At 35.6% G+C, this 23,240-nt stretch overlaps 1 protein-coding gene across 1 annotated transcript; it reads right to left on the reverse strand.

The window, feature by feature from the left end:
* Positions 1-1,740: 1,740 nt before the first annotated feature.
* LOC128245011 (meckelin-like) lies at positions 1,741-22,723 on the reverse strand. The gene is made up of 23 exons (XM_052963202.1): positions 22,498-22,723; positions 21,699-21,787; positions 19,731-19,821; positions 18,443-18,545; positions 17,951-18,041; positions 17,452-17,520; positions 16,939-17,144; positions 16,111-16,248; positions 15,410-15,533; positions 15,067-15,130; positions 14,614-14,715; positions 14,332-14,406; positions 11,451-11,602; positions 10,100-10,354; positions 9,471-9,674; positions 8,270-8,356; positions 7,806-7,962; positions 6,926-7,134; positions 6,234-6,353; positions 5,074-5,178; positions 4,753-4,855; positions 4,484-4,626; positions 1,741-3,063 (listed from the first exon to the last, which is right to left on the reverse strand). The coding sequence occupies exons 1-23, from the start codon at positions 22,712-22,714 to the stop codon at positions 2,983-2,985; spliced, it is 2,985 nt and encodes a 994-aa protein (XP_052819162.1). The 5' UTR covers positions 22,715-22,723; the 3' UTR covers positions 1,741-2,982.
* Positions 22,724-23,240: the final 517 nt, after the last annotated feature.

A 23,240-nucleotide genomic window follows, 5' to 3' on the forward strand; every position in this document is an offset into this window, starting at 1 on the left:
CATGCATGGGAAAACATGTACCCAGTAGCTCATGTTGAGCTCCAAGAGAGACCTCTGATACGCATGGAGAAACATGTACCCTGTAGCTCATGTTGAGCTCCTAGTAAGACCTCTGACACTCATGGAGAAACGTGTACCCAGTAGCTCATGTTGAGCTCCTAGAGAGATCTCTGACACGCATGGGAAAACATGTACCCAGTAGCTCATGTTGCTCCAAGAGAGACCTTTGACATGCATGGGAAAACATGTACCCAGTAGCTCATGTTGAGCTCCTAGAGACCTCTGATACGCATGGAGAAACATGTACCCTGTAGCTCATGTTGAGCTCCTAGAGAGACCTCTGACACTCATGGAGAAACATGTACCCTGTAACTCATGTTGAGCTCCTAGAGAGACCTCTGATACGCATGGAGAAACATGTAACCAGTAGCTCATGTTGAGCTCCTAGAGAGACCTCTGACACGCATGGGAAAACATGTACCCTGTAGCTCATGTTGAGCTCCTAGAGAGACCTCTGACACGCATGGGAAAACATGTACCCAGTAGCTCATGTTGAGCTCCTAGAGAGACCTCCGACACGCATGGAGAAACATGTACCCTGTAGCTCATGTTGAGCTCCTAGAGAGACCTCTGATAAGCATGGAGAAACATGTACCCAGTAGCTCATGTTGAGCTCCTAGAGAGACCTCTGATACGCATGGAGAAACATGTACCCTGTAGCTCATGTTGAGCTCCTAGAGAGACCTCTGACACGCATGGGAAAACATGTACCCAGTAGATCATGTTGAGCTCCTAGAGAGACCTCTGACACGCATGGGAAAACATGTACCCAGTAGCTCATGTTGAGCTCCAAGAGAGACCTCTGACACGCATGGGAAAACATGTACCCAGTAGCTCATGTTGAGCTCCTAGAGAGACCTCTGACACGCATGGGAAAACATGTACCCAGTAGATCATGTTGAGCTCCTAGAGAGACCTCTGACACGCATGGGAAAACATGTACCCAATAGCTCATGTTGAGCTCCTAGAGACCTCTGACACGCATGGGAAAACATGTACCCAGTAGATCATGTTGAGCTCCTAGAGAGACCTCTGACACGCAGGGGAAAACATGTACCCAGTAGATCATGTTGAGCTCCAAGAGAGACCTCTGACACGCAGGGGAAAACATGTACCCAGTAGATCATGTTGAGCTCCTAGAGAGACCTCTGACACGCATGGGAAAACATGTACCCAGTAGATCATGTTGAGCTCCTAGAGGGACCTCTGATACGCATGGAGAAACATGTACCCAGTAGATCATGTTGAGCTCCTAGAGAGACCTCTGACACGCATGGGAAAACATGTACCCAGTAGCCCATGTTGAGCTCCTAGAGAGACCTCTGACACGCATGGGAAAACATGTACCCAGTAGATCATGTTTAGCTCCTAGAGAGACCTCTGACACGCATGGGAAAACATGTACTTACTAGCTCATGTTGCTCCAAGAGAGACCTGTGACACGCATGGAGAAACATTTACCCAGTAGATCATGTTGAGCTCCTAGAGAGACCTCTTGACACGCATGCAGAAACATGTACCCAGTAGCTCATGTTGAGCTCCAAGTCGGACCTTTGACATGCATGGGGAAATATGTTCCCATTAGATAGATTGAGCTCAAGTGAGACCTTTAAGGACAATCTTGTTGCCATCTCCTTGACCCATAGACACCCATACACAATACGTAAGCCTAAGTACATTGTCAAAATATTTTATTAAAATGATAGACACAAAAGTTTTTGATAAAATGATATGCACAAAATCAAAATAGAATAATAAATATTAAAAATCACTAACGCTATATACACTATATGGCTAGTCATGTTGGCTTTGAAATACAGACATAACAAAAATGTTACTTAAAAGGTGCTTGGTTCATCACAATCACGATGCATTTAAATGACTGTTTACTAGAATCAAGGAATAATACATGTAAAAAATCACAAACATGCTGCAGGTTTTTATTATTAATACACAAACTAGATTTATTCTGCATTTTTGTTTTTAAATCTTGACAAACTATCACTATTTTTTCACGTTCATTTAAAAGGCAATCATTTCTATGGTGAAATAAGATCTATAAACAATTTTCTGAAAAACAATTACATGTATGTTACACAATTTTTCACATCACTATAAGAGATTCAATCAATTGTAAAACTTTCATCATTGTAAGAGGCATTTTATTGGACGGAAAATAAATCTCCAAAAGTAATCATCACATTACTGGAAACTTTGTAATTTCAGTAGATGTATCTAACCTTTTTAACACAACCTTCAGCATTACCAATATAGCAAAGTCTTAAAACAGCAATAAACATACAATTGGCTATAACTGCACAATAAATAGCGTAGAATGATAAAACATTAAACAATTTTAACAGTGTACATTTCCATTCATTCATGTATGCTAGCTCACGTACAGGAAACGTTAATTAATATCACAGTCTAGCATTATGTAGTCTTACCTAAGATTCGGCATGAGATAACCACAGATCAGGTCAGTTCTAATTCTCCAGTCATGAATTGTCAATGAAACCATCAGTTGACCAATAAAAAGTTGGTATCTAGTGAATAATTAATAGCCCATGGCTCAAATGAAACAAGTGAAAAACCTCAACAGGTTGCAATAATTGCTTTTGAGACTGGTCAAATCTCTGAGCACAAAAAATATACATATTTTACATTCTGAAGTGGTAAAAAAGTGGCTACTATCCATGAGAAGTGGAGGGGGTATTTATCTCTAGTGACAGTTCCTACAACCCAATATTGTCAATGTGTTGGTCCCGGTTCCTTGTTTCATGGCCTCCCTGTCCGTAGGGGGAGGGGATATCCCCATCTATGCTCTTTAACCCATCCAGGTGCCCCTGTACTCCTACATGATGAGACTTTCCCCCCAATATCTGAGTGAGTTCGTTGTTATAGATGCGGTCCGGAGCATTATTAGATGAGGAAGCGTTCATCGACGAGAGTTTTCTTTGCCAGGTTTTTCTGGCCGCCTGCATTCCGGCCCATGCAAACCAGCTGAAAGCAAACAAACAACAGAGGATGAATGATTAAGTTCTTATCATTATTTAATAGTTAGTGGGTGAAAGATTGCACAACATAAAGATAAAACCATGCTTGAATGAAGAGGGAGTCATAAGATACCATATGCATGTAAATGAAAATCTAAACTGATTAACAGGTTATAGAGTAGTTCAGTACTGTAGAATTGTCAAAATGTGAATTTTTTTGACATAGATTTTGTTATTTCTAACAAATAAGAAGTCGGGTTAAGCAATGCATTTTTTTAAATAGGGACGATATATATCATGAAAGTGTCCCATTCCATACTTCCCATTGTACTGGCAGTATTTCTACATTACAATTAACATTCAGTAGACTTTAGGCATTATAAAGGCACATAAGAGTTTCATCCTTTAGAATGCATAACTCCTACAATACAAAGAAATTTGAAAGCATCTAAATCAGAAGCATTTAGAAACCATACAACAACTGTCCAAAATCCCAATAATCAAAGATCCAACAAACAAAACATAAACAACCAAAACTGGTCATTTCTAAAAATGTAAGGTTTACATTAAAAAATGAAATTTGAAAGCCAAGAATGCAGGACTTAACATGAAACATGAACAGTTTTAACCAAAGATTACTCATTTGTATGATATCTAAGTTTAGCTCCATAGCAGACATTATACACCCATCTTTGTATAGCGGGAACTATAGAAGGGTGTTTGCTCCATTCAAAGATGTTTTCATTTTGAAAGCAAACACTTCGAGCCAAAGCACAGAACTGAAACATTCAAATGCGGAAGGGGAATACATGTTACTGACTAGCATAATTATCTTTAAATGAGAAAATTCTTATCTACATGTATTATGAGTACTGTGGACAGTTTGTTCACACTGCCAGCTCCTTTAGTTAAACAAATTGACACCGCGATAAGGCTACGCCTAAAGTGTCATATGACCTTAGTAAACACAATGTGTAAACCACAAAAGCTCCTAACATCATGTTTTCTGTATCTAAAAATATTCTGCTTGTGCACTTCATTCTCAATATGGCACTGGTTAAAGCTTTTTGAAGAAACTGGATGCAATTCATATCAACACTAATGATTTTTATTTTTATTAATAGAAATACCTATATTGATGATTAATGTAATTTTATAAGTACTTTTCAATACATCATTAGTCTTATAGTATTTGGCTTGATTGTGACACAAACAGATAGCTAATTGAATCATTTTTAAGTCTTTTTCCTGGGTAGAAACCAAAACTGTTTTGAGAGCCAATGAGAAAGTATCTCTATTGCGAATTAAACCGACCTGTTTGGTTAGAGGCGGACACCTATACACTACACAACTCTCACCATCATCACAATACATCATTGCCCCATCCTAAAAGACTACACATGGTGTATAACCATTCCTTATCATACCTCGGCCAGCAAGTATGTGATCACACCAGCAACAATGTAGTTCTGGAAGATGAGGTCTGCCACACAGAATGTGAGCATGTCAAAGATGATAAGCGTCATCTCATTTCCATAGAACAACACACGGTCAAATGAGTGGCCATCATCTGTCAAGGAGAAATGGTTGGTGAAGTGTTACTTTCAAAATCTTATTTGTTTGATGAATAAATTCAGAACTATATACAGTCGAACCCCATTGGCTCAAAATTGCTTTTCTCTCATGTAAGTCTCACCATTATAGAAGATGCCGGTCTCGTAGGTGTCATCAAACTCTGTGTCCATGATGCTCTCCAGGAAGTTCTTGGGCCGCACCACATAGTCACAGTCCTTTAGAGACTGAAAATGAGGTAATGATGATTTAACTGATCTTCTGATCCTTCATCAATAAGCAACAGACACGTCTTATTGTAATTCTAAACCGTAAGTTGATATTGTTTCATTTTGCATCACTGATGGACTCATGTCTATTGATGCTCACTCGATGAAATACATTTGATATCTCAATGAAAGAAAATATTATTTTCAGTGCCTAATGTTTCAATTCTCTATCTTACCCTGTCTACAAATGCAGAGAGGAGTCTGTTAATCTTGTTGTAAGCCTCCACCTGCTTCTGTGCGGCCGGTCCCACACCACGGCCCTGTTCCATACGACTAGCTGCCTGCAACAGGTAAGACATGAACGTGAGTCATTCAATGGTTAAATCATACAATTATCCACAGCATGACAAGGACAGTTTCAAAATGTAACTGGACAATTTAACAATGATGTTAAAATGATGATGATATTAAAAATACAAATACTAATGTATACATCTAAGCTCACTAATAATTCCTAAGCCCCATGCTTTAATCATACAAACTGTTTAGATATGATGTATATATGAAGCAGTCATCGAAATTAGACTTTTAGATGAATAAGCTTGAATTCTTATGCTGTTGCTTGGCATCAAATTTTTGAACAAGCCCTGCTATATAACAATTTAGAAATTGAGCAAGCCTTAAAGACATTTTACCAGTGAAGGGCTTGTTGGCTTGTGCTAATTTCGACCACTGCTGAAGACAGTTATAATTTTAACAACTGCAAAAACAAAAATGTCCATGTTTTACTTTTAAAACAAAATGAACATTAACAACAAGTGAAGTAGACAAACAAAATTCAGAAAACACAAACTAAACACGGACTTTAAGTATGGCAGAACTTTGCAAATGTCTTACAACATCTTTAGTTGAATTTGAATGCCAGTGTTTATACATTCTTAGCAAGTCAACCTGTGTTCCAAAAAGCAAATGTGTTTTTTTTATCAAACATTAATTTAACATAAGAAAAAAAAATCTAAATATCTAAAAATACTATTAAAACATTGTATTCATGCATGCACAATTTCATGTCACATTTTTTTTTATTCATATGCACATGATTATTATTCAGACCATTTTCTTCCTTATTTATATATTATTGTGTTGTTACATCATTAGTTTTCTAAAAATTCATCAGAAAATGGCAATTTTCTACTAAGTTGATATTTTTCACTAAATGGCTTTATGAATATGGTCCTAGGTAATGTAAATATCTACATTTTTAGTTCCAGAGGAGTTTAAGGCGAGTGAAGTAAAATTCAAATAAGAGGTTACTCAAGGGTAATTTGTTCATGATAAATTTGTTTAAGTATACAAACAGCTGATACATCATGCATCACCACACTATGTTATGTACCTCGAGTCGCGCGGGGAGACTGAGGGCCTCATATCTCTGGCGTAGTTTACGAGGCAGGGCCATCATGAAGGTCTGCTGTTCTTCGTTGGGTAGGAGGCCTCGCTGGCTGCATTGGTCCTCCTGGGAAAGAAATGATCATACGGAGTCAGTACTGGTTGGATAAATAAAGGCCACATATTTCCCACACCCAAAGATTTCATATCATAAAATGGCCAGTTTAACAGGGAGTATTTATTTACCTAATTAAATTATTTTGAATCATTATCTTAAAATTAAAAAATATATGTACATGTGTATTTACAAAAGCAGATCTTTTATATATACGGTATGTAAATAAGGGCCATTTTGTCTCACTTGTGAACTGAATGCCTATAAACACACTTATATGGGATCTTTGAAGTTTAAACATGTACTTTCTTGTTATTTTAAACAACTTGGGACCCTATTTTTAAAAGGACATTGATCAAAACATCGTAAAATCATTCAAATTGTCATCATTTATTGAATAAAATTCACCTCGTTTAAATGGATCAAGCAAACTATTTATTTTTCGAAAAAACAATTTAGAAATACCATTTTGGAAAATGAAATCATACAATACATTTGTTGATTATCATAAGATGGCCCCTTAGAGAGGTGACATTTGTATGCTTCTAGGGTTAGAAATCTTTCACCAATCAAAATGAACAAACCTCCTCTTTCTTCATCATGTCAAACATTTCCCTCATGTTTGTGTCGGACTTGCCGTGAACAGATCTCCCATGTATGTAATGGCCCCACTGAGCGTAGGCCATCACAAACACGCTGATGTTGCTCATGGAACACAGATCCACAAACTGGCGCACTTTGTCCTCGAAAAATCGCTCATAGATGAATGTGAAGAAAATCCACTGAACTATGGCTGAAACAATTGGCATTAAACATTTATTGATTGGAATATGTACTTTAATCATTGAGCTGTTTTTTCATATAAAAAAATGTACCATTCTAACAACCAAAGAAAGCGGAAAAAGTGTAATGAGAGTATTCTTCATTTAATTAAAGAAAGATGTGTTATTATAAGAAACCTAACCACAAGATGTTTTTTAATTGTTTCATTATAAAAAAAACACAAGAAATCATGTTGTTTTTTTTTACCTTTATCTAGCTGGCTTCCCAGCATAAGGATTTCAATGCTTACCATACAACACTTTCAAAATGTATTTTTCTTTTTAGAATTATTGTTATCAACCCAGTTTGATAATGTATGCTTTTAGTATTATGTTCTCCAAGTTTTCTTTCTGCCAATCATGCTAGACTTAATGAAATTTCCCTTTAATAACCTTTTGTTCTGAATATCTAATTATAGCCCAGGCCAATAGTGGCCTAGCAGTAAAGGTGACCACCATTTATCAAAGAGGTTATGGATTCAATCCCTTCCAGGGAAACTTTCTCATAGCCTCTCAAAATGGACATCAGTGCTGGTTTCTACCACAAAATGAACTTGAATGGGAAATCGTCCTTTTTTTCGGTAAAAACACAAAATTTTAAGCCACAAATATAAATGATTTCACAGTAAGATACTTATTATACCAATAATGAGAAAGACTAGCACAGCGACAGCGTATCTGTACACATGGCTGTACTCAGACTGGTAGTCGGCGTCATCTTTCCTCACTGAGCCGTCGGGATCCCTCGTTGCTGTCTTCTCAAATCCAACAACCACCAGGAAGAACACTGTAGCCCACACCTGTGTCGGGGAACAGAAATAGGTTGAAAATATTATCATGTTTTTTATTAAATTGCACTATTTCAGAATAACACTCACACACAAAATAAATACACGTCATCAAATTGTTCACAAAATGAATAACTTTTTTGTTCATCAATTTCTTTAATTAAAGCAATCTTGAGCATATTTTTAATGAAAACTTCAGAAAACATAATAGGACTATTACCGGTAATCTCATGATGTATACATTCAATACTGTAATCCACATTTCTTGCAGGAATTTAAAAACTGACAGAAATAATGAATGAGTCTCATATACGCATACCTGAAATATCTTGTTAATTTTCCTGATGGCCTGTATCTCGTTCCACTCGTTTGCCACAAAGTATGTCCTCCAGATCGAGACTGGGATCTGAAAACATCAGACATAGTTTAACACCTCTATAACAGTGGTCAAAACCAGCACTGGTGCAATGCTATCCAGGCTTGGAGGTGGTGTGTAACCTCATCTATTTTCACACTCTGTCCTTGCGCATTAGGCGAGTGCTCTGATAAAATAGTCATTTTTTGTTTTTGGAGCATAGTGCCCTGACAGAATGTAACCCTGGTTAGAGCTACCCTGGTTCTTTTAACATGCACCAGTGTATAGCACTGTTATAGGGACCCCAATTTAACATCCCTCCAGGTAGAATTATTGAAATTTGATAAAAACTATCCAAAAAAGAGAGAAGAAAAAACATTAAAAAAAGAGTTTATATAGCTTGAATCTAGCTATACACGCTCTTGGTGACAGTGATATATTCTGCTTGAAAGGGGAGATCACTGCGTAGGAGATTGCACATAACCAACACCTTAATCTGTTAAACAAGGAAAACTCAGTATAATGTAGATTACCTAGATTCTGAACTGATGGGCTAGAGAAATAAAGATGAATGTTGACAGTAATGTAAATGAATTTGGATGTGTCACTTGTTTTAATTTTATCCCACATGTTCAAGTTCTTACATATACATATAGGGCTTCTTAAAGTTTCGAACTTTAACCGGTCCGGGCCAGGCAACAATGACAAACCATTTGGATTTTCGTAACAAAAGTGTGACGATTGTTTCGATAAGAAAAAGATGGCAATTCTGCCATCACTATGATGTAATGAAAACAGCGAAGTCAATTAACACAGACAGTAATTGCCCACAAGGATGTCCCCTAGCTACAATAGGATGTCCCCTGGTAGTTAAGGATGTGGTATGACAAACACTGTTTGTATATAACAATTTCTGTTTTTTACTTACTTAAGCCATTTTGGAACAAAGTAAAAAGAAAAACAATCGGTCTGATTTTTTAGCCATTAAACTGTAACTGAAATCGGTCCGGCAAAGTCAAAATCGGGCCAGACCGGCAAATTGCTGGTTTTTAGATGCTCTGCATACATAAATGTATGCATCAACAATATAAATTTATAATAATAATAATAATATCAATTTAAATTGTTCATAATGTTTGAATACGCATAACAAGCCTGCGCATACCTCTTTGGTTTTGGTGGAGTCAGCGCTGGTGTTGACAACTCCACGGGACCGTTCCCAGTCAATGAAGAATACATCGACCATGCACTGCATGAAGATCATGTGGGCAACCTCGAGGAACTTTAGGGCAAATGCCGCACCAAACAGCCCCGTCCAGTCCTTCAGCTGGGCAGCGGTTGGGTGGACCAGGTATACAACACTCTGACGCTGTAGGGGGAGGAGATGAACGTCATTGCAATTTAAATCTTTTAAATTTTACATCATTGTCCTCACACAATATTTTCAGAACTGTTTACATAAACACCGAAAAAGCCTTGATTATGCTAAGACATCAACCAATGTACAGTCACTTTCTAGGTAGAAATATTTTACAAAATATGCCTTATTGGATAAGTTTAAAATTGCTTCATGATGATATTATCGAGGTAGACCTTTACAAGTAATTTCAAGGAGTACAATATTGAATGTTTACTTTGAACAGCAAAAAAAACTGAAAAAATATTTTTTGTCATTCAAAGACTGATGCCAAAGTCTTTTGCACACATGCAAAATAAGAAACCTTTCCTCGACAGAAGGGATAAGTAAGTATTTTGTTAGATTCCTGCTGTTTTGTACATGGAAGTGAAAAATACCTTAAAGAAGATGAACCAGTAGAAAGCCATGCCGAAGGTTACAACAAAGAACACATTGGCCAGGGAGCCAGAGCCGTAGAAAAAGAAGTGGACAATTGTCTGGAAGTCGATACTGGGCCGACCAGCACGCTTGGACCAGCACCAAGTCTTGTACCCTGCATACAGCACTCCCAGCGTGCTCAACACACCGATAGAGATCCGGAAATTTCTCTTGTAGTCATTTGGATCATAATCATATTCCACTGTGAAACTTATCTGAAATCAGATGATATAGGTCAACATTGATCTGATCTGAAATTAGTTGTTATTAATAATGCATGCATGGGCTTAAAACTTTCATGGATACAATACAAAATAGATATTCAAATCAAATTAGACAACCTTAATTGATAATCAAATTGAAAATGTATGTTTAAGATAAATGTTTATTGATTTTAACACCTTCACTTTCCTTTCCTTTTATGAATAAATTCAATAAAATTCAATAAAAAATCTGTTATGAATGAACAGATGACAATCTACACATACATATATAAAAACATAAATTACAAGTTAATAAAGTTTGATGACATTTGATTACATAGCCAAGGCATAAAGTTTGATGACATTCTAATATTGATGATTATGATCCATAAATGTGGAAAAAAATCAAAGTTTAGAACAAAAGATTATCTGTAATCAGATGTTTAAGGCCACAAAGTTTGGTGATAAATGGTTGCATATTTAGCCAAATTTAGAGCGAGGACACCCTTAATACAGTTTTTTTGCCAAAATGGAGTGTCATAACTCTGGAATGACAGAGGGAACATGGTTGTTTAAAAAACCTGACCAAGTCATTTTGCCTATACACATTCTGACAAAATTTGTTGAGGATTGGACAAAGGCTTCAAAAGTTTGACCTATTTTAGGTAATTTCTAGCATTAAATAGCAACAATTCTTGAGTGACTTGAGTGACATACCTGGTTAACAAACTTGTTCAAGATATTATTCCCATACACATTCTGACCAAATTTGGTGATAATTTGGACAAAGGCTTCTAAAGTAAATGATCAGACTGGACTGCTCTAAGCTAAAATCTATCATTAATGTGCAATGACTTTCGAGTGACTAAAGTGATATGGCCGGTAATCAACCTTGTCTAAGATTTTACTCCCATTCATATTCTGATTTTTTTTGTAATGATTGTATGATGATTGGACAAAGGCTTCTATTAAGGCTTTTACTTATTAATTGGAAAATATACCGGATGCCGACTGCCTGCTCTCACATGAAACATATAAAAAAGGTTAAAGCTATGACCTTAAGTTAATTGTTTAAAGTTAATATGGCTTTGGAGTTAGTTCCACTTACATCCACAGTTTCTCCGGCCTCAGCGTCTGCAAGTGTCACCTTGCCATACTCAATGTCTAAGGCAGGTGGGTAGATAACCCCCTGGGTGGTTCCTGACTGCAGGTGCACATTTATTGCTATCGACTTGATGTATCGGACCATTTCAGCTTGACCTGAAATACAATCAACAACTCTCCATTTCTTTCTAAAGCTAGCGAGGAGAATGTCACCTTTTGACGACCTTGACGTCAGCCAATCAGAGGCCTAGTACATAATCATCAAAAGTGACATAGAAGTTCATTCTAAATTCATCTGGGATTCAATATCCGTTTCAGAAATTTCATAATACTTTTCAATATTGATTTACCGTAAATGTAGAATTAAATGTGCATGCTCTTACAGATGCGCATTTGGTCTTTTCAAAAATATGTGACATGCGCAATGCAACTGTAAACATTACTCTTTACAATTTTTTTTTTATTCCGATGAAAAACAATCCAACAGTGTCCATTTTGGACCACCTGCTAAGTCATGCATATACTGAAAAACCATAACCTATTGTATACAATGACAGATGCTATAAAATCATTCCACATTCATGCTGAAAGTTGTGTGTTGATATATGAAAGCCATGAGATTAGTGGACCATTTTATTGTTTTACATACCAGGACGTGTGTACAGCTATGATGAGTGAAAACCGAACGCTATTTCAGATTTTTTACTCCAATTTAACAGATTTAAAAAAAATGCTGAAAGGGGAAAGGAGGTTTTTTTTAGAGGTTCTTTGACAGACACTTTAATAAGACATATATGCAGTTTATAATCTAGTAGAGCTCAGTTGGTATTGTGGCAGGCTGTAGAACAAATGTTGGGGGATAAATTTTGGTGTTAAAATTTATTGTGGCGGAAAAATTCAGGCAGCTGACAGTCAACTTGGTATGCACTATGTTTCAATTTTTGGGAATAACTTGTAATAGTAACTAGGGGTTTCCCCTTTCAGAGGCTCGACTTAACGGTTGAGAGATCCAACGGCTGGGGTTACAACTGTGTTACTTCAAAATTTAAGTTTTTTGAGGAGTTGGGTTTTGCCCGGTTATTTTGGTAACTCCCAGCTACTCCTTTGGCAACTTTGTATTTTTGGTAGTGATATTTGGATTGGATATAGGGATTGGAGGATGGATTTGAAATGCGGATTTGGATATAGCACTGCGGATTGCACTGTGGAATGTGCGGGATTGTGAGGAGTATGGATTTGGGAATGGGCTTGTCCCTGTAGCGTTCATTGTTTCATTTCAATAAGGCGGGTTAAGTGCATATCGGGTTGACTGTCGGTTGTCTTAGCTTTGGTAGGGCCATTAAAGAGCAGAGCCTACCTTGGGGTTTATGTTGCGGCCTATATACTCCACATATTACATTTACTTATAACCTTTTTTGATATTATTTTGATCTGTGATGGAAGAGCTAGTCATAATAAACTCTTGATCTCTCATTTGTTTGATATTAAACATGTAATAAATATTTGAACTGTTTATGAATAGTTATTTTAGCTGTGTTAAACAACAAGTCTGGATATGGTATTGTTGTTTATTTTAGGTGAAACAGACGTGGCATAATACAATAAATGGAGTTAATCATTATGTCATACATTTAAATCTCACAATAACCACAATATTTTTGTTAATAATATTTTCCCCCAAAAATCAATTAAACAAAACTTTTGTCAGACAAATATCCCTCGGTTCTTGTGTAGTTTTTTAACAAGATGCATACCTTAGGTGCATACTATGTTCCTTTTTTTAAAGTAGAAATAACTCCAGCTGGAGAAAAACAATACATGTCTAAACATCAGTTGAACAGAACACTCATTCTTTAACAGCTGTGACATAAATACCTATTTTTAAATTTCAATATCATTCCCTGTAAAGATTCTAATGGGCCGCCACCAGATCGACCAGCAAGCAAGGAGGATTGTGCACTTATGCTCAATCACACTTCTTTGTTATTTTTATCAAATACTGCATATTAGATTAAAAAAATTAGTCATAAAATTACCTGCATGACATTGTATTAGTTTTTTTCAATCTAAAACATATTTAACTTATATCACCGGATGATTATTTACCTGCCATGCCATTACTTGGATGTATCTTCTCATATAAAATATTAACGTCAACCAATTGTATTATAAATGCTTTACATCTAATAATATATAAGCACAATGCACAACCAACACAATGATCAATCTAAGCTTGCAAGCCAACAATTTAAGGGGCTATTTAAGGAACATGTATACGACAAATTTGTTTATTGATACTTCTAAAAATAAGTTTCAAATCGTTCGCTGGTTCTGTTCTATTTACTTGTTTTCATTAAAGTACATGAACCATCATACCAGCCATTAAGATATTCAAGATGCAAATTAATAGACTATAGGATTCTGAGTGGATGCCATACACAGTTCACATTTTCATGCCAATAGCCTTACCAGTTGATCCTATGGGATTATACAAATATAAAAACATGTTAGAGTTTAACTCACTGACATGTCAATATAGATATTGAGATGTCAAACAGCATTATCTAAAATCAAACGTAAAATAGTCATAACACCTGACAAAGCATTTACAAGTTATCTTTTGACTATAATGCACAGGACTCAATGTTTTTAACCCCAGGTTACCATTAGTTGTACCCCATGTTTTTACTCCCAGGCTACTTCTAGTTGACCCCATGTATTCACCCCCCAGGCTACTTCCAGTTGACCCAATGTTTTCACCCCCAGGCCACTTCCAGTTGGACCCCCCCCACACACACACACCTAGGTTACTTCCAAGTGGACCCCACATATTAAATCCCTGATTACCATAAGTTGTTCCCATGTATTTTACCCCCTAAGGTTACCTCCAGCTGCAGGTATGTTGCCAACATTGTCAACCATGAAGAACCTCCTGACCAGCATCTTGTTTGCATCCACTCCTGCAAGGGAAATGACTCAGTGTTAAGTTTCCCACTTCTTCCTTAAACACAGCTAGACAATTTCGAAGATAACAAGCCATTAAACAGCATGAATAGAAAATAGTTTTAAAGCATTAGAACTACTCCCCTATTTGTATCATGAATGTATATCATCTCTTCCTGCTCTCCACAAATACAATTTTAAACCAGACATTGTGAATTGCGTACCCCTGTTGGTCTCATCGCCACCTTCGTCCAAACTTTTGTAGTTGAGGATGTTAACAGGTATTGGGAACAACTTGGCCTCTCCGTCCTCGTTCACTTCCAGGTCTGTACACCACGGTTAAGGTTCAATGTATGTAACCGGGTACAATTTAACACATAAGCTGTCAAGTGAAATCTTGTGAAGGAACAATTCAAGCCTTAAATATGGAGTGGTAAATTTCTAGATTCTAGATTTTATCATTTTTGTGAAAATACAGAAAAGCTTTTTTTTTACTTTGATATTTTTTAAAAAGTTAATTTATTACTTAACCGAATTAACTTACCTGATAATACAAAATATTGCATTTTTTGCTATGTAAAATACTTTTATTGTGTTCTAAAAGCTGTAGCAAGAATACCATCAAATTATTAAGCAGGATAACCTGAATTACAATACACATACAATAACAAGGATACAGAGATCCATGAATTCAAGTGGGTATTTCGTCTGATCCCAGAAATCTATAGCGTTGATTGTGCACTGAAATAAACAAGGGTATATGGGTAATTTATCAATAACGCAACCATTCAGCTTTGGTACCTACATCATTGCAGAAAAATATCAAAATTATTTACTTCCCAAATAGGCAAACTCAAACTTAAATTTATTTTACTATTATCATACTGAATTATTTTCACATCTTTTTAACAGCACAATAATCTAAGTAAGAATCAGGTTTGGTCAGAAAGTCAGACTCTCTGGTCTCTAGATGATACTGTGTCCGGCATTCATGTATCTTCAATGTTCCCCAAAACTGACCGTCTGACTATATGATGTCCCGAAGGTGAAGGCAGCATTCAGTTTCTTGCTTGTATCAGCACAGAGTTGCAGTCTGCCATTTAAAACATTGCTGAGTCCAATAAAATTCCCATCCAACGAGTACCTGAAAAATACATGTAATACATGGATAGACAGTAAACAAGAGTGGGGATAAAAATTTAATTTAAGAAAATTGAATCATTTTATTTCTTTCCTTTTCATAGCAGAAGCTGGTTTTACAATGGGAAATGAGAATTTCACATGTCATTGTGAAATAACAGTTACGGTATCTATTCACAATAAAATTTGAAAAACAAGCAAGGAAAGTGAACCATTTTAACATGTTAAGTATTGGTAATGCCATAAAACAACACCTTCATATTGTTTTTGTTATTGGGATTGTTTGTGTAGTTCAAAGAATTGTTAACAAGAGAGCAGCGAGCATTTAGACAAAACTGCAGTTATCAAAGCCGGAGTTATGGGCATTCATTTGAATATCTTGGAACAGTTTAAGAGAGCTCACACAAAAGTTTTCCAAGATAACAACAGCTCTGATGCAAAAAAATGACCCCAAGGCTTTGACAATATCTTAACATTTTTTCTTCAAAGTACTAAAGCTTTTTAAATATTTTTTTTAAGTATAAACACTCTTTAAATGAGGCATTACTAAGGCTTATTCAACACAAAAACTAGCCACATACCTGGCGACCCTGTACTCCAGATATGACAGCGGGTCGAATGTGTATACGGTTGGTAGATCAGTTGTCTGCAAGACATCCTCTCCATCCAGTTTGTCGATACTGTTGGACACGTAGTACAGCCAAGGTACATGCTCAGGCCTGAAAAAGAACCATAGGTAATGTCAAGTAAGGTCTCCAAGGTTAGCAAACCTAGCACATTTTCATTTTCCAATCAATGTCAAATACAACTTTGAAATGTTTCCATTCTCTTCCACTGTAAGACAGGCATTTTGCTCCACTCAATGTTTAACAGTATTAATATCATGTTAGAATCTGCTGAAATTGACTGGTCAAATAGGGCTCATTTTTTCTTCCTTAAACATAAGGATACCTATCTTGCAACAGTACAGTATGGAAATACTCTAGATCTGGCATAATTTCTAATGCACTGTAACCCAAACAGCTGCAAACCTTACAATATGTTCTCTGCTCTTCTCAGATACTTTCCCCAGATTCAGCCATATTTCAGTCACTATGAAATGCTATGAAGCCTTTAAACTCACAGTAACCTGCCTTGGGCAAATGGAAAATGTATTAAATTTCGAAAGGCTCAAAGAAAAATCAGTCCAGTACGAGTGGTATGCTGTATATGAATAATGATTTTGCAGCCATGTCAACACTACTAACAAACACTCCTGATATTGGCACAAGAAAAAAATGTTTAAAGATGTTAGCTAGCTTTCATTGCAATGCGGCAGTGTCCACCTGCTGAGTGAAGTCTGTCACACGAAAAATAGATTGACAAAAAGAAAAAGAAAATATTTTGCAATTTAGAAGACGCTTTCTTACGCAAAGTTCCTTTCATTGTAAGCGATTGTAAGATGCATCTCACATGCAGTGTCAAGCGTCTTGTCGAGGTTACCAGTCAGGTACTGGTAGAGCGTGAGCACACACAGGTTTCCTAGCAACTGGCATGCAGTGTCATTCCTGTAGATATTACACATCGCGTATGAGGCCCGTAGGTTTACCTCAAAATACTGTGAGGCTGCAGGCACCTGTGGATTGACATTCATAGAGCATGTAACATTGTTGCTATGTGTTCAGATGAAATGCCCTACTGTTCAATTTTACCCTATACATAAAATTATGTTATGTAACTAGCGTTGCAACAAAACCTTTCATTTGAAGTTTGGTGGAATAGTGAACAAGAAATAATATTTTTTAAACATCTCCTATTATAGACACATTTTGTTCCTCACTACTTGTGCTGAAACCTTTTTCAAATTATTATTCAAATCTAAATAAAATTTAAATGGATATATATAATACATAATTTCATTTCGGAAAAAAATCCATGCTTACAGTGTCTGGGATGACGAATGATGGATCAGGAACTGTGTCAAAGGTACCAGCCACAAAACAGAAGCCATCCTTGAAGCATAACAAACATCCACTCATCTAAGTACATGGTATCATTCTTGAACATTTTCTGATAACAAACAGTAACCAGTTCTATATCAGTACATTGTAAACTTTGTAAACATCTACATCGGTATTACACGGTTGACATTAACCTAATATGAATTATTGCCAACATGCTTAAGACTACAATGTACATTATTATTTGGCAGACAACTTTTTTCCATTTCTGGCTGAATTTGCTCTACTAGAAAGAGAAATAGATGGAAGAAAAGGGAAGTTCTTTCACTGAGTTTTCACACATTTTTTGGCCTGCTTCCTATCTATTCCAGTGTCCTTATTAAACACAGAATAATTTGCCATTCTATTTTTAGTTAAAGGTAAAACATATTGATTCTACAATGAGACATAATCAATTTATTGTACTTAAGTGACTACTCACGGCCTTTATGCCGCCTCCTTGACACTGACAGTTCTTTGTGCCGATTGCTGGATGGGTCATGTTCAACATTACGTTCGTACACAACTCACACCTAGGAGAAATAATTGTAGTATTAATTATCAAGGGTTTTACCTAACAATTTTCAGTCTTTGACAATTACGCTTGACAAATTTTAGGGTTATCTGATATTAAAGGGTACCAATACATGGTATACACTGGACGAGAGCTTGTATTGAGGGTGTCGGAAATGCATAGTTAGATAGAAATGGGAGTCCTTGCAAGCACACAAATTTTATATGCATAAAAAAACAAAAGTATTCGTTTTATTGGGGTTATACCTTTCAATCAATAACAGATAAATCCCCAAGATCAAGCTTGAAAGGTAAATCAATTATTCCTATCTTATTGGATGTTCAAAGCTAACTTCAGATTAATCAAAATCATCACGTAAACTCAGAAAAGCACAAAGTGCACCAGGTGTAAGCATGTTACCTGTTGTTGAGTTTGTTTGGTGTAGTGCCATTGACACATTCCTGACACTGGCGGGTCTGCAGCAGCACCCCTTCAATGTTTCTCTCTGGACTGATTGCCCCCTCTTTAGAACAAAAAATAAGCCTTCATGTGTAAGGAAATCTGCTATAGAAATAGAGGACATTTATTGAATTTATTTGTAAGATAAACATGTATTTCACAGAGTGGTCACAAAATGCAATATGGCCAGTAGTCTGTGGAAAGTTGCCCTTGTGGTAAAAAGCTGGACTAGCATGTGAGAGAACCTGAGTTAAAATCTGAGTTTGGCTCTCACACATTTCTGAAATACCTTCTGTTATTTTCAAACACACCTGAACAGTAAAAGCTGCCTTTCAACTTGGAAACTGCCTGAGGAGTAGCCGAAAAGTAACTGAGCATATGTCTGAAGTACGACAAGGAATGACGCCTATAAAAAAATGCTTATGAAAAAAAATACCCTGAGATAGCTGAACCAGGGAAGGAACTATAAGACAATAAACTTCTGGGGAAGAGCTTCTACTCATCATCAAGAGGAAACTGGACCAATGCTTCATATATGCTAAGGAAAACAAGTAACAAGTTGGCAAACTGGTAGTTCTCCAACAGTCAAGTAACCTTCCTTAGTACTAACAGAGCTTTGAGGACCAGCTTATGGGGGGGGGGGGCACACAGTAGAGGATTAAGAGGTTAAAAAAAGAAAAAAGACAATTCTTTTGCCATGAGCTGAAAATCATTAAAATGTCATGTTCTGTTTTCATAAGTGAAATAAATTTTGATTTTACACAATTTCAACAAATTCTCTGCTTCTTTTATACTAAAATTCAATTTGCTGAAAATGCATAACAAAAAAACAAAACATTTATGACCAAAAACCATAAGGGAATGAAAATAAAATGGTTTAGAAGTAACAAAAGGTAAAATTTATTCCACATCATAGTCATGAACAAGGTAACCTTTGACAAGCTTTTATAAAAGGAAACAGAATATTATTATCAATATATAGTTGTAAAATCTGGGACAAACATGTGATGAAGAACAATTTACCATTTCTGGTCCAAAAGTAAAACATTGATGAAGCTTGGAGGGAACAATAAAACACTAAATCCTTATACCCTAACCAAAAGGCGATTGGCACTGACAATAAAGGAAGTTCAACATTGAATTTCAAAGAGGAACCTAAATTCAGCACAGAATCAAAACATTTCATAATATAGCTGTTGACAAATTTTGCACATTAATGACTTCATGAAGTAAGTATATATATCCTTACCTGTACAAGCAGGGGTGCAGACCTTGGTGACGGCATCCGGGGCCGAGCCAGTGGGACACTGCACACACTCATACCCACTGGACGATACAACCTGCCACACAAATGCATCATTAATCACTCATTTAAAGCCAATTCTTTACATATGTTTTTGTCCTTTTTTGGAAGCACCCATCTGCCCTCATGGATATGACCTGAATGTGCACCCTCCTGCTTCTTAAGATAATCATATAATTATACTTCTTTTGTTCTGATTAAAACTTAAAATGTGATTATGACTCCAAACAAACTTGACATATTCAGTAGTTGAAACCTAATATTACTTAAAAAAAAGCACAATTTCTAACATTCATAATGCTTTAATTATTCACTGCCCAATACAATGTGCCTTTTTGTCCCAAAGCACCTTTTTCTGTAGCATGATGTCTTTTTTAAAACCTGACTACCCAAACTCATGAACTTTGCTAAATCAAACAAAATTTAAAATTTGTTTCAAATGAATCCTATATTAACATGCTATTCATGTACTCATAAAGGCAAGCAGTGGAAAACATGTCAAACATTAATACAGATTAAGAAAAATAATAAATTTATAAACTTTGTGCCTATTTATTTAATGGCATGTCTGTCTTTTTTTCTTTTCTTTTTTTTCTTTTTCAAATTTTATTCAACACAAAACAACAATGTTATAATACATGAAATGCACTTAATCTTTAAATGATGCCGAAATATTCGGCAAAACTATTCAAACATCTGTTTGTGACTCTATGCTTTTTATAGTATGAAAATAGAAAATCAAATTCATTTTTAAAGATATGCATAATATCGACATGTTCTCGTCTACTATTGCTGATGAAATATGCTTTATAATACTATAACCTAGAGTGGCAAATATTAGGTTTAAATAAAAATATTCAGGATTAGTAATATTATATCCAAGTACAATATATTCAATCTTTCTTATATTCTTGTTTACCCCGTATTTTGAAAATGCATTTGAAAAGATCTGCCAAACAGAGTTGACTGCTAAACAATCTATGAAAACATGTTCATATGTCTCACACCTGTTGCAAATGTTGCAGTTTGGTGAGTTACTCATACGCCACTTATGCTTTATAACGTTGCACGGAAAAATGTTGTTTAAAACTTTATATTTGAATTGTATTATTCTGTTGTCTGGTATGGCATAAAAAGTTTTATAAAATGAATTCCAAGCTATTTGTTTATCAAAATAATGTTTCCAAAAGCGATGGACATGAGGTTTGATAACCTTGTCCTTAATCAAATACGAATATATATCCTTGTTTGTCAGCTGTATAAGTGATTTATTATTAATAGTAATATTTTTATTTATTGACACTCTTGATTTTTTTTATATTTCGCTAGAGGTTATTCGTAACCAATATTTGGGGAAAACATGTTTTAAAATATTTATTTCTGATATCCAATTTTGTCTGTCTTTGTCACTCAACATAATAATTAATACATGTATATACTTGGCTAGTTGTGTAATAAAATTGATTTCAGTACGACACAATTAAAATCTAGTTTCCTTATTTAAAGTTACACTTTTATTCAAAATCAATACATACACATGTATAACAAACATTAATATTGACTGATAAACCTTTTACTACTTACTAAATAATGCATTTATGGAAACTATTAATTACTGATAACAAGATTGTAACTGTGTATTTAATAGCAGAAAGTGCAAAAATATTAAATGATTGGTGAATGCTTAAAGATTTACTGTACTGTGGTCTACTATAGTCTCATAAGGTAGAAATATCGTGTTTTATTCTCATTTCTTTCAAATTGAACTCGATATCCTTCATAAGAATCTTTGTTTTCGAAAAAATTTCATCCTTTTTGGAATATTAAAACAATATTATTAAATGTGGTATATCTTATGTGGGAGTAAGAGTGCATCTTTAACTGCATGTATTTGTAACTTGTTTCAGGATATACCTCGTTAGCAGCACAGGGCGCACACTGCACTTCTGTACCTCCGAAGTTCTTTATGTATCTGTAACCTGGCTGGCACACACATGACAGACCTTGAAGTAAAAGAGAAAGTTAAAAACCGTATATTTAACAACAAGGTTTAGTTAACTACTTGACTGTTATCCTTTTGCTATTAAAAACAGGACATAGGCATTTACCACATACCTTTCCTGTCTTCAACAACATGTGTATGATAATGATACATTTATTTAGTCAAACCCACTCACAAATCATAAATTTAACCTCAAGATCGACAGTGGATCAAAACACACATGAACTGAAGTTCAAATTTGATTAACTAAAGTGGTTGTAATTAGCCTATACAAATCAGAAAGATAAAAAGAATCCAGGGGTCACTAACTTGAAGCCACCTTAGACGCTAACACCACTGTAATGCTTCCTGATTTAAACCTGATCAAGTTACTTGAGAAGTATTTCAACATATACCTACAATATTCCAACAAGACATAGTCATAATCAAAGGACAAAACTCTAATGGCAGGCGATCCAATTTGCCTGGCTGAGATAACTAGCGGACAAGGGTTATTGTTCAAACTTTTGACAATTCATGAGCCATATAATATCATTAATGTCAAACTCAAAAGAAAAATTTATACATATAATATATAAAAAAAATATAATTAGGACAATAGGTTACACAGTAATGCCAATATTTACTAACAAATCAATTTTAAACAAAATAGGAATATAATCTCAATTCAAAAATAAGTCACAGTTTTAGGTTAAACATGTCTAAACTCACCATTTACACTTTGAGTTTGGAAGGTGGAATCTTGTGAACATTGTATGCAATTTAATTTAGAAATATCGTAAAATTCTCTGACAGGACCTTCTTGGATGCAATCGGAAACAGTTTTTAATGTTATTGCTGAGCTGAAGGAGAAATATGAGAGCTGTGTCTTAACGTAATTTATTAAAATTACCGACAATACTACGCGGAAAATTGACGCGGACGCCATATTTGTTGATTTTAGTTACCACTCGATCTCCTCGGCTTTTTTCGTTGCTTTGTATGTGCGCTCTTTAATCATACGATTTTAATCGATTACACTCAGTGCCCAACCCAATCTCTCACACAGTAAGCTCCCCTTATATAATGAATAATAGGAGATCTCTGCACCCAAAACAATTCCTCAATATTTTAACGAACAGAGAGGTACATGGAGGTTTTTGATAGTATGTCAAGAAAACAATTTACAATTTATTGGGTTTCCGAAATATTGTCAATGAAATAATATGTCATGGACAATTTCCAAATAGTCTAAAGCTAGCCCAAGTTGGGGCAATACTATTTCCCGGTCCCGGTCTCATCCGGTCCCGGTCTCATCCGGTCACTGTTTTCAAAATTTAATAGTAGTTATCGTGCGTGATCGAGAAGGTGTGAATGACTGCGGGGGTTAATAGGATTACAAAAGATTACTGTTGATTAAAGTGCTAAAAAACAAACACTATATATAAGATTATAATTATTTTCATATTTTATAT

Source organism: Mya arenaria, chromosome 8 (assembly GCF_026914265.1).
Source record: "Mya arenaria isolate MELC-2E11 chromosome 8, ASM2691426v1".
Classification (NCBI taxonomy): Eukaryota; Metazoa; Mollusca; class Bivalvia; order Myida; family Myidae; genus Mya; species Mya arenaria.